At 35.4% G+C, this 13,922-nt stretch overlaps 1 protein-coding gene across 1 annotated transcript in view; it reads right to left on the bottom strand.

The window, feature by feature from the left end:
* LOC111051514 overlaps window positions 1-2,620 on the bottom strand; it is a 319,540-nt gene extending 316,920 nt beyond the window's left edge. The window contains exon 1 of the mRNA XM_039432582.1: window positions 2,226-2,620. Coding sequence (XP_039288516.1) covers window positions 2,226-2,544 — 319 coding nt within the window. The 5' untranslated portion in view covers window positions 2,545-2,620. The remainder of the gene's footprint in view (window positions 1-2,225) is intronic.
* Window positions 2,621-13,922: the final 11,302 nt, after the last annotated feature.

Raw genomic sequence — 13,922 nt, 5'->3', positions numbered from 1 at the left:
GTGTGTGATTTGCAATGGTGTTGGTATCTTTGTCTATCGTTAAACAAAGCAGATGGCGCTTTTTTAGCGGCTATCTCTTTTACGCATTGCGATGCTGCCACATCGTTTATCAACAATGTAGAGATTCATCTAATTGACAAAATATTTACTCTCAATCATGAAAATTTATTATCACATCTTTAAAAAATATATTTTCTTGACAAATAAAATATGAACTATTTTCAACAATAATGAACAGTTAAATTCATCAGATATACCAGTATCAGCTGTTTCGGTGGCAAGGCTGAGATCTGGCAACCCTTTTCTCCTATCTTCCCACACTGCCATTATAACGTGCACCTCACTATTGTAGTGCTAAAAAAGTTTCAGGGTTGAAGGATTAAAAGGAAATTTAACTTTTATTATAAAATCGGAAACATCGCGAAAATTTGTTTTTCTTTTCAATATCACTTCTATCAGAATCATTGGGCGTCGTAATGCGTACTAATTTTATATCATTTTAACGGGAAGTTTGTCTCCTTTCTATTGGTGTCTGGATCATTTTTATCCGACCCATAGCTATTTTTTAATTAATGATTATGTTTGTCAGTGAAGAGATATTTCGAGCAGAAAACATGAAATATTCGACATGTGGAAGCTTTTTTGTTTCGAAAGATAAGTGGGTGGTGAACGCTAGAAAGTTTCTCAGTAATAGTTGAAACTATTTTTTCAATTGTCAAAAGTGATCGGAATATCGTATTTTGGTCTCCAAGGAATTTTAAATTTAGAAGAGCGGCTGCATGGTATGCATTGTGTATTAAATTGTATGCTGAAGGCTGGCAATTTACAAGAATATTTGACTGATTTATGTAAAAGGCAATCAGCTGATTGCCTCTAGAAAGGCTGTAATGAAAAACCGCTTGGATTATATTCCAGGCGAGGTTGTCAATAATTTCACTATTTATAATCATCTGGCTTGCAGTTGCTGAATTTTTCAATCATTCTGTGTATTTTGAATTTGTTGATCCCAGCTATTGATAGCATATGGTAGCACACCATTCAGCCGCTATCCTTGACTTTGAAACTCCTGAGAGGCCAAAATACGTTCTTCCGAGTACGTTTGACAATTGGAAAAACAAATTCAATTATTTCTGAGAAAATTTCTCACTTTCACCACATACTTATCTTTTGAAACAAAAAAGTTTCTAGCATGTTGAAAATTTCATGTTTTTTGTCTCGACATTGACGATTATGTTCGTTGCCAGCCTTCAGCATACAATTTAATACACAATGCATACCATGCAGCCGCTCCTCTAAATTTAAAATTCCTTGGAGACCAAAATACGATATTTCGATCACTTTTGACAATTGAAAAAATAGTTTCAACTATTTCTGAGAAACTTTCTAGCGTTCACCACCCACTTATCTTTCGAAACAAAAAAGTTTCCACATGTCGAATATTTCATGTTTTCTGCTCGAAATATCTCTTCACTGACAAACATAATCATTAATTGAAAAATAACTATAGGTCGGATAAACATGATCCAGAGACCAATAGAAAGGAGACATTTACCCCGTTAATTTGATAAAAAATTATTACGCATTACGACGCCCCATGGTTCTGAGAGAAGTGATATTCAAAAGAAAAACAAATCTTCGCGATGTTTCCAATTTTATCATAAAAGTTAAATTCCCTTTTAATTCTTCAACCCTGAAACTTTTTAGTACTACTAGGATATCGGGGATGATATTCTACACTCAATTCTGACGTTGAATTGGAATTTTGAGAAATTGCAATTTTACACGATTTGGCGACCCTGTAATTTCTTCGGATGGAGGGCCAAGTCCAAACATATTTTAAACAAACTATAATTCTGAATTCCGCGGTCCATATACTAGAGTGCCCCTAAGAGGTGTGCGTAATTTTATTCCCGGTTGCAGAGTCGTTACATAAAATTACAGTTGGAGATGTGTGAAAAGTCTTGAATAAATAGTGAGGGTAGTACTGATTTTTTCAATTTGTGATGAGTGGCCGCCGTTTAATTTTGTTATTTTGTAATCAAAATAATATTTTTCCTACCATAACCTACTTAATTGATCTTTATCAAAAATTTTATGACAGATATATAATATGGCATTAGGCCTGGACTTGAGTCAAATCGACTATCAATATAATTTATTAGACTATCAATATTATGATTATTGTCGGAATTAGGTACTTTTCTAAAAGTGGTTAATGCACTCACTGTCGTTTAATCGTTTTGAACAGTCACTGCCTCGATAGTCTTCTGTGCAATTGCAAGCAATAGAGCCAAAAATTGGATAGCATGGATTATTGTTGCACTTATTTTGACAGCTATGAATTTTCAGCTTAGTGCAAACACCGTTTTCATCTTCATCATACAAATCTTTGGTGAAAGAGCATTCGCACGTGTTTCTCGACTCTTCACCTACACAACATTCGCCGAGGCCGCAGTCTTCCAGTGTTTCGCACCTTCTATCTGAGATTTCAGCAACTGAAAAACTCAAATAAAGCACAAAAACTACTCTAAACACGTTGCACATTTTTCAAATAATTTGAATGAAACTCCTCTGTAGTTTAATTTAAGGATACCATATGGAGTTGAGTTGCATTGTTCAAAAAAAGTTTTGCATATTTGCATGGCCTGTGCTATTATGATCATATTGAGTGAATGCAATATGGGTTTTAATCATATGATTCTCGATTGCAAACGGATTTTTTGTAGAAAATAAATAAAAAAATCTGGTGTGGCGCACTCACACAACTTTCCTTGCCGTAATGAAAATTGATCAACTGTCGCTAGTGTTCACGCGCATCTCAAGTCTACTATTCAAAGATCTAAGCCAGCTGGTGACAGGACAATAACACTGTAGACACACGAGGTCTGCTATCTCTTTATAGTGAACTAGCAGGTAACCTGTGCTCCACAAGAGTCTATTTTAAAACTTTTTAAACTGAAAACTTGACGTAATAAAATATTGGAAAATTGAAAATAGGCCTATAACCATCCTCGGTTGATAAAGCATTTTTATGCAAAATTTCAAGTCATTCAGTTCATTAGTTCAGACGTGATTATGCGTCAAACATAATTTTCCTATCCCGTTACGTTTATAAGCCAGTTCTTTCTATTATTATAGTATAGATGGATTATTTATCAAAATCTTTGAATAAGAATAACTTTTGAACGGTTTGAGAAATCGATGTGCGGTTTTCACCATTCATTTTCTCTTGAAATTCTGTATCGAAATCATGTATTATATGACTACCTTCCAAATTAAAAAATGAAGTTGAATTTAAAATGGCGCTTCCAAGATGGCTGACCAAAATTTTGATGGGAAAGAAAATCAGTTATTTTTATTCGAATAGGATCCCAATCATACCTTTCATCTAACCTCCCTTTTAAAAGAAATATTCAGCTGTTTCTATACAACAACTGGAAGCATGACAAATTGAAAACTTGATGTAATGAAATCTTGAAGAGTTGAAAATAGGCCTAGAAAAATCCTCGGTTAATCAAGAATCTATATGCAAAATTTAAAATTAGTCAGTTGAGGAGTTCAGACGTGATGATGCGTCAAACATAATAAATTTTCCTATTCCGTACGTGTATAAGCCAGTTCTCTCCTTTATTACTTTCCTTGCCCTATTACCATAGGTAAGGAAAGTATTGCTTTCCGAAAAAAAATTGAGGTACCCAAATTTCTAAATTTCTATACGTTTCAAGGTCCCCTGAGTCCAAAAAACTGGGTTTGGGTATTGGTCTGTATGTGTGTGTGTGTGTGTGTGTGTGTGTGTGTGTGTGTGTGTGTGTGTGTGTGTGTGTGTGTGTGTGGTGTGGTGTGTGTGTGTGGTGTGTGTGTGTGTGGTGTGTGTGTGTGTGTGTGTGTTGTGTGTGTGTGTGTGTGTGTGTGTGTGTGTGTGTGTGTGTGGTGTGTGGTGTGTGTGTGTGTGTGTGTGTGTGTGTGGTGTGTGTGGTGTGTGGTGTGTGTGTGTGTGTGTGTGTGTTGTGTGTGTGTGTGTGGTGTGTGTGTGTGTGTGTGTGTGTGTGGTGTGTGTGTGTGTGGTGTGTGTGGTGTGTGTGTGTGTGTGGTGTGTGTGTGGTGTGTGGTGTGTGTGTGTGTGTGTGTGTGTGTGTGTGTGTGTGAGTGTGTGTGTGTGTACACGATATGTCATCTCCCAATTAACGGAATGACTTGAAATTTGGAAATTTGGAACTTAAGGTCCTTTCACTATAAGGACGACACGAACAATTTCGATCAAATGCAATTCAAGATGGCGGCTAAAATGGCGAAAATGTTGTCAAAAACAGGGTTTTTCGTGATTTTCTCGGAAACGGCTCGAACGATTTTGATCAAATTCATACCTAAAATAGTCATCGATAAGCTCTATCAACTGCCACAAGTCCCATATCTGTAAAAATTTCAGGAGCTCCGCCCCATCAATGCAGATAGATTCCCAATTATCAGGCTTCAGATACAATTGAAACAAAAAAAAATCAAGTGGAGTAGATTGAGCATGGAAATCTCTACAATTAATGTTCAGTAACATTTTCACCTAAAATTGAAAATTTTATTGAAATTAAAAAAATTTAAATTAAATTGATTCTATTAAATCATTCACTATGATCAATCAATTTTAAATTGAATTGATTCTATTAAATCATTCACTATGAAGAGATAGCAGACCTCATGTGTGTCTCCAGCGTTATTGCCCTGTCACCAGCTGGCTCAAATCTTTGAATAGTGGACTTGAGATGCGCGGGAACACTAGCGTCAGGTGATCAATTTTCATAACGGCAAGGAAAGTTGTGTGAGTGCGCCACACCAGATTTTTATTAGTATAGATACGATAACTGAAGAAAACATAATACTTTAAAAACTCATAGTATCATATTGATTTTTCTTCAATACATCAATTTTAGTATCGATGAGATCCTCCTCAATTTGAATCAGGCAGCCTTTTGCTTCCCCAATTCCAAACAAAATACCTACAAATTCGTTTCACTTCTAATTTGTGTCTAATAGTCGGCTTACATTATAAATGAAGAATATCAATTATTACGGTACTAATTTTATTATGATCTATCTATTCATGCATTTCTTTTGAATTCCAATGACATAATGAATAATTAATGACATAGAATAATTAATTGATGAAAAATCTATGACCAATCTTAATGAAAACAACTTCCTTCAAAAAATAATTTATAATAATACGTTTCGAGGGGAAAAATCAAGTACTAAAAATCAACTGAAGAATCGGGATTCTAACCGAGGAACACTCGCGCCGTAACCGAGTACTTTACCGGTAGACCACGGCTGTGTTGAAAACGTGGGGTCACATCTGACCGAATCCCAAAAGGTCGAAGAGTATACTTTCCCATATGGTCGAATCCCATCTAGCCGATGAGATTCGATCAATTGCGATGAGCTACAACATTTTTCTATCAAATGGAATTCGACTGTTGGAGAATCAGTCAGATGGGAAAATCAAATTTTCGACCTTTTGCGACAGTTGAGATTTTCGGCCAAATGGGATTACTATTAAAACTTTTCGACCATTTGGGAAAGTACAAGTTTGGTGGCATGCCAAATGACCGATTCCCATTTGGTCGAAGATTTTTCCCTGTTTCTAAATACAAAATGTAGTTGGGTACACATCTAGGTAGGGAAAATAACTTTTTGATAAAAAATCTTCTAGATTTTAGCTAATTTCTAGTTCTTCAAACATCTTGTAACCCCAGAGACCTGTCCACTATAACTCACAATCGCTCTAATTGCTGCATTGAATACCTCCCATTTAGCTTTGACTGGAATTGTGTTGTTAGTGATTATACTGCTCCAAACTGTATTCACTCCACACTTAGCTGCTGACACCCTATCTTTTATGTGAGTTCCGAACCTCATGGTGGCCGTGAAGATAACCCCGGATATTTATATGTTCCTACTATTTCAATTTTCTCTCCACCCCGAAACCATTCTTCATGACTAGCCAATTTCCCACCCTTTCTAAAAACCATTATTTTAGATTCATTCATATTTATTTTGATTCCCCATACCTCACAATACGGTTGAAGTTTATTAATCATTCTCTGCAGAGCTTTGGGTGTATCTGACAGCAGCACCAAATCATCGGCATGAAGTAAGCCTCTAATATTTCGATCCCTAATCCATAACCCATCTCCTACATAAGCTAATAAATCATTAGTGAATAAGGAGAAGAGAATCGGCGATAATAAGCAGCCTTGTCTTAAGCCGCAGTAAGTTTCGAATTCCTGTGTTAGCCCCTTAGTGGTCCACACAGCTGATTGTGTGCATTTATATAATTCCTGTAACATTTTTATTCATTTTTATACAATTTGAACCATAGTGCCTTACGGTCAATGACATTAAACGCAGCCCGGAAATCGACATACATACAATACACTTTAATGCCTTTCTTCGCTATTTTTAAAGTGACAATACTGTACAAATTGAAAATGTTGTCTACTGTAGAGTAACCCTTTCCAAAACCGGCCTGACTCTCTGTTATAACATTGTGTTGTATCACATATTTTCCCAATCTCCTCAATAGTACTCCTGCAAAACTTTTGACTCCCGAATCTAAGAATGCAATGCCTCTATAATTCTCTTCTAGCCCCACATCTCTTTTTTATGGATTGGGAAAATTATGGCTTTACCAAAACTAGAAGGTAACTCACCTTTTTCAAAAGCGTGATTGAAAAAGCAGCGCAGCAATGCAACAAAGCTTCTAGGGGCATATTTGAAAAATTCTCCTGGTATCTCATCTATGCCCGGTGCTTTACCCTCTTTCAATTTTTTTAACACTTTTAATATTTCGTCAATTTTTTCAATTTTTTTCAAAATTTCGTCAATTTTTTTAATTTTTTTCAATTTTTTTCAAAATTTTTCAATTTTTTTAACACTTTTAATATTTCGTCATCCATTATTTCGGCATCCAACAGTTGATTTACGGAACGGGGTGCTGCATACAAGAACTCAACCGCCGCCCCTTCTAATGACAGTAATCTTTTAAAATGGTTAACCCAATAATCAGATGTTATATCAGCCGAGCATTTAAGTTTACTAGGTTAACCCAATCATCATATGTTATATCAGCCGAGGATTTAAGTTTACTAGGTTTAATAGTTTTTATCAGTTTCCAAAATTCAGTTGCGTCTCTTATCTCTCTGAACTTATCCCCTAGAGTTTTGAAATAATCTCCTTTTTCAGTTTACACAGTAATTTATATGCTTTATTTGCACTGAGATACATGCTCCTAGTTTCTTCATTATAACAGGCTCTATATAATTTAAATTAGCAAAACTTCTATCCCTAGCCTTCCTACAGTCCCAGTCAAACCACATTTGTTTACAAGATTTCCCATTCCCTTTTGTCTGATGCGCCTGTTTCCCTGCTGCTTCATAAATTATTTTTTAAATATCTGTCCACTTTCGCTCAATATCCCCTTCCCAAGTAAAATCTCTACATCTTATTTCTAACCTATTTTTATAATTTTCATCATTTTGTTTCACCGATTTTAATTTTGGTACTGACTTAAGCGTCCGCAAAGACTGACTCTCTTCTACCTTCAAATCAAGTTGTACAATAATAGAAAAATATGGTTGTCAACACTAAATTCGCGCACTAGCCCTAATATATTCAATGACATTGAACAGAGATCAATAACGGAAGATCCCATAGCTCCAACAAAAGTATATTCTCCCATACAGTCACCTCTCAGTCTTCCATTTATCACCGTCAAACTAAACGTGTCACACATATTCAAAATCATTCGCCCTCTTGTATTTACAACTTTAACTTTCGAGCTTCTAACTGATTTGATTTCCCAATCACTTTCTAAAACCTCCTCGTGGATAACCTGCCCCTCACCAATCCTCCCATTAAAATCCCCTATTAGCATCAACTCCTTTTCTCCATCACAAGTTTCTAAAAATTGCCACATCTATGCATAATTATTTTCCCACAAAACACTACTAATGAAATAACATGGCACTATATACAAACAATTTTCTCCTTCATATTTTAAACTAATAACCTGCATTCCTCCCAATTTAACGAAATTACAAATACCCTGCATATAATAATTTTTTAAACCTTATCAGCATACCCCCACTCGCCCTACCATAATTACTTTCTCTTCTAGCAGGCATCCAATGAAGCTTATAGTTTGAAAAGTAATTTTCATATTTACAAGAATCTTTTTTCCTCCACAAATGTCTCAATCAAACATAATATATCAGAGCTCTCAATAAATGAAATAAACTCTGGAACACAGCATTTACCTCGGAAACCTGCAACATTAAGCGCTACTATTTTACAGTCTCTTTTAATTTCTATCGCCTGACAGACGACGTTTTTCTATTTATCATTTTTATTTTCCTTCACAGCATCCTCCAGAATCTTGATAAAATCGTAATTGAACATCTGCTTCAATTTTTCGACACCGTCCATTTGACCGCAGCGGAGTTTCTTATTGTCAGTGAGGATGAACCACATGCCAGTTACCAGTCCTATCACCAACTACACCCATCAATCCAGTAATTGCATCTCCAAAAATTGCATCCACCTCCTTTCCTGCAAATTCTGTCCTGCCTTCTACATAGATGAAACCACCACTGCCCTAAACCTCCGGATCAACAATCACAGGGCTTCCTTTAAAAATAATACTTCCCTACCCATCCCCACTCATGGCTCTGAGCACAACAAGAACTTTGACCAATGCTTCAAAGTCAGTCAAAGTCCTTGCCACCCTCCCTCTCACAGCCCCCTCCATAGATGTCAAGACGAAAGAATTGGCTTTTATTTGGATGCTTGAAGCTGCTTCCAGTCCTGGTCTTAACAGACAGCAATAGAACCATAGCTACCAACTCTACACCAACTATTCAATTTAATTGAAATAAATTTCATCATGTATAGAAAATTTCACAGCTATCAAATATATAATAAATTTTCAATAAAAATAAAAATTAAAATAAAAATAAATTTCATTCCAATTCAATTCTATAATTCCATTATTTTTCAATTTTATTCTACTTCATTTCGGATTTCTAATTTTAAATCTCCTCTTTTCTATCAATTCTTAATCTACACCTTTCCTTAACCATAACCCACTCAAATTTGAAATCTCCCGCTTGTAAACCCATAATGGCCCACCAACTAATCCCATAATACTCCTTCAATCAGTATGCCCCCGTTCGTCTGTGCTCTATGGTCTACACAACATCTCTACTGTGTCTCTGTGGTCACGACCGTTGGAATATTCAAATCTGCACCACTTTCCCTCCTGTTTGATTGACAAAGGGGGCCCAGCTCCCGAAAATTTTCGTTTTTATTTTTATTTTTTAATTTTCGTGTATATATATATATATATAGTTACAAAAATACTACATAAAATATCACTGGTTATAGAAAATTATTGGTAGGATAGACTGATATCTTGATGAATTATGAATGGAGATGCTGCTGAGTGGGAAATCGGTTCGAAAAAGTTCAGGTTCTAATGAGTAAATATTTTTATGCAGTAGCAAGATGGAGAACAAATCTAATCTAATCTAATCTAATCTGATCTAATCTAATCTAATCTCTCTCCCCCTCTCTCCCAGTGAGGACGAGGGGGATGAATAAGGAGAGAGAGATATCTCTCTCTCAAATAGATTTTCCCTTCCCCTTCACCAGTATAGATGAGGGGGGTGGATATCGAGTGAGGGAAAAAATAATTTCCCTTTGAGGGAAAAATTCTCTCTCTCTCTCTCTCTCTCTACATCTAATGCTATACTGACAGATTAAAGTGAATTGAGAAATTCCCTATCTCTCTCTACATCTATTGCTTGATAATCTACTGCTATACTGTCAGATTAAAGTGAATCCTTATCTCTACAATAATCTAAGTTCTATAATATCCATATTATGCTTGGTTTCCAACTGACAGTCAAGAGTTCAATCAAACTGTTTATCAATATTATGCATGTGTAAAAAATTGAGCTCTTTTGCTGTACAAACATCCCAGTCGTTATTGTTAAAGTTTTTTCTCCAACAATATGTAAGTATAATTGGAATGAGCTAGCATATCTAAAAATACTTACATATTCTCAGACCTATTTCACTCGGAGGCAGGCTATCTTAATACTCAACGTCTATAGTTACCATGAAACTGTCTTAAGAATATGAGATTCCCACTCACATTCAATTCCCATGAACGAGAATTAAAACTTCTGATGTTATCCTCATTCAAAACCACTGAATATTCTTTCGGTAACTTAATAGTGTGTTTAAAGTCACCTTCACTATCAATATCGATAATTTTAAGGTGAATTTTGCCATTATCGGCAAATGTTACCTTCGTTACTACGAACCAATCAAAAGGATAAAATTCATAACTCCAATCAGCTAGTGGATTTGCTTCTACAGAGAACTCATTGCAACTTCTCCAATCAAAATAGTGAGACATTATGTGAATTTGTCAGCTTGAGTGTTTAGAGTGAAGTGACGTGCGTGCTACACCCCCTCTTGTTGAATGTTTCCCCAGAGAAATGATAGTGTTCGCCTTCATATAGCTCCTATATAAAACTGTTACATTCAATCATAGACACATGAAAAAATGTATAGTCTGATTTATCATCTTGAAGTAGCATGTGTTAGCAAGAAAACCGTTAAAGTTCACTCTGCTTCAAATTTCCCCCTTATATGCCAAGTGTTATCCTTTCACAAGATTTTATGTTTTTGGAGACAATACAATGCCTTTATATTGGGCTAAAACCATTTTTGTAGTTATCATTTCTGCAACCTGATTTTCGGAAAGGTTATGTTGCTTAGCCTCTATCCAATTCATATTAAAGCTAACGCGTGCATACCTGCTGACGATATCATAAGCTATCTTATGGATGAATAAATTAAGATGATCTATGAATGCAGCCAAACATTGCAGTCTCATAACAGACCCCTCTTCCAAATTTTTAATTGCCTCAACTATTTCATCACAAATGCTTTTCACAGCGACTTCCATCTCGTTTTTCTTAATAAAATCTCCTATATCATTTTTAGTTGCATACTTGTCTGCAATTTGATTAATCAGAATAGCAATAGCATCTTTTGTAATGAATTGTTCAATACCATCCATAATATTAGCTTCTATTGCACTCACCATTTCAGATAATCGTTTTTCAAACTCTTCCTTTGTTAATGAAGAACTAGTCAATTTCTGCAAAGTAGATTCTAAATATTGCTTATCAATTGACGATGGGTGTGTTTCATTTACTTTAGTAAAAATTTCTATACTAAGCTGTTTTAATTTAGTATTGAGGTAGTTTCTGTCCAAGACCTCTGATCTGATATGGCTTCTAATTTCTCATCTAAATAACCTTTATCAACTTTATCATTGGTGACGCCCTTTAGCGTATTTAGATTAAGTCTAGTTTTAAATTAGTTTTAAGTTTAGCGGTTTGTAGTGGCGAGGCCGGCAGCTGCTGCGCCCTAGTGGATAAGTTAGTATTTGGATTATTCTATCTCATAATTGCCAGTTGAAGTCGCCAGCTCGTGTTGGACGGTGAGAAAACAGGATCTTGGCTGTTTTTTTGATTGTTGCCGTTGAAATTAAATTTTACACGTTCATCGTTGTGTTAAAATTATTATTGATATATTAACTGTCCCAAGTTGGGGAAAAGTACAGTTTTTCCTTGTTATTTGTGAATATATATATATTGAAATATTCAACTAGTGCGATCAGATTTTGAATTGCACAGCAGTGTGAAGTAATAGTCAATATAGTAAAGTTATCTTCCAAGCAATTTTCGGACTGATCAGTAATTAAATTGATGCCAGAATTAACATACATCGGATAGGGGTAGCAGATGTACAAGAGAAGCCAACACCTTTTCCCGACTCCGTCTTGTCCTGCCACAAACCTAATTCCGATTCCTGGAGTAAGTTGGTATTTAGTATTTGAAGAAAACTACTTGCTGGTGAGTAACCAAATAAGTCACTTCTGGTATAAATTTAATGCTGAAAATATTACTTACTACATTCAATCTATAAATTATTGCTCTCTTCATTCTAGCATATTATCATTCAATATTTTGCTCTTTGAATTTATCGACAGTCCTCTGCTCTCGTTTGTAATTTGGGCTATCCATTATGGTCCTCCGGGCCGGATATGAACCCAATTGTTTCGAATTTGTATTTTTTTTCATGCTAGAATTGTTTTGCGTTACAATTCTGAGTCCGTATTGTACAATTATTTTCTTGTTAGAGAAAGCTGCATGTCAGCGATTGTTGACTCCTTTCATTCAGCATAGTTGCTAGCCTTGCGTTCAAGCAATGCTTATCGCATTATCGCAATACATAGGACTTGTTTGTTTCAGATAAGTTATCTGTTTTGTCCAGTTGTAATAATAACTTGTTCATCGAATTGTTTTCTATTCTATTGAAAAATTAATTGAATTACATGGAAACTGCTTCCAATGAGCCGAAGCTGGCTTCGCCAACTGAGGTATCATTGCGAATAAATAAAGCAAAATTAACTCAGCTATTTTCAAGAGTTCAAAGATGTTATGATTTAGTTAAGGATGTAGGAACTAATAAAAAAGTTGCTAGTCAATTCCTCACATTGCATAGATTGATTCCAAATACTGTTATTGAATATGAATAAACTGAACTTCTTATCAATGAATTAGAATTAAGTTTGAATGATCAATTCAATCCAGCATTCAATGACAGTTACTTGGTTATGGTAGCGAAAATATATGAAACAGCTGAACTTTTTCAAAAAATTAATTCAGCGCCTACTGTCGAAGTGCAATCGGCACCGACAACCTCACCTACTACTGTGTCAAATGGATTACTATTACCGAAAATTGAGTGAGCGAAATTTAGTGGTCGTCAGTCCGAATGGGCTGTCTTTTATGAGTTATTCAAAAATCTCGTTCATGAAAATAAAGCATTGTCTGACCAACAAAAAATTCAATATTTAACATCAAAACTTACAGGTGAAGCATCCAATATTTGTAGGCATCTCCCTACCGTAGCTGCTAACTATAGTATTATTTGGAATGCTTTAGTTAATCGCTATAATAATCCAAGAGCTCAGTTGGAAACCTATTTCGATGAGATTTTTCAATTCAAAGGGCTTAAAGTAGAAAGCAGGGAAGGTTTGACTTCGGTATTAGACTGATTTTGTAACTCTGTTACTGCGGTAAAAAGATTGAAAAATAATGGACTTGACGATGCTATATTCTTACATTTTGGTTTGAGAATTCTTGATACTGTAACTCGTAGAGAATTTGAATCATCTCATAGAGATAAAGAGGAGCCGACTTATAAAGACTTTGTAAGTTTCATTGAAAAACAAGTTCGATCATTGTCGATTGATAAAAATAAGGGTGATAGTTTTCATAGTGGGAAAGCGTTAAAGGGCTCATCAAACTCTAAGAATTTCGCAATTCAGTCAGGAGATAAAATTCCTAGTGATAGTCGGGGAAAATCTCATTGTATAAGCTGTAAGGGGAGTAAACATAAGTTGACAGATTGTGAGTCATTTTTGAAACTCTCGCCATGGAATAGATTTCATCTCATAAAAGAGAAGTCTTATTGTCTAAAATGTTTAGTGGGAGGTCACTCAGCTCGTGAGTGTGAAAGCAATGCTTCCTGTACTCAATGCAAAAATTCACATCATACGTTGTTGCATTTCGATTTCAAAAATCAATCTGAAGAGAGTGGTGTTAGTTGTTGTAGTACTAAATTGGTAAGCAATGAGTCTGAAAATGATAAAACTATTGTTTTATTGTCTACTGCTATCGTTCTGATCAGAAATAAGAGAGGGCAAGAATGTCCCCTGCGATTTCTTATTGACTCTGGTAGTGAGAAGAATTTTGTAACTTCTCGTGCATGTCGTCAGCTAGGCTTGT

The sequence above is a fragment of the Nilaparvata lugens genome, chromosome 7 (assembly GCF_014356525.2).
Source record: "Nilaparvata lugens isolate BPH chromosome 7, ASM1435652v1, whole genome shotgun sequence".
In the NCBI taxonomy this organism is placed as follows: domain Eukaryota; kingdom Metazoa; phylum Arthropoda; class Insecta; order Hemiptera; family Delphacidae; genus Nilaparvata; species Nilaparvata lugens.
This window is presented reverse-complemented; position numbering and strand designations above follow the sequence as displayed.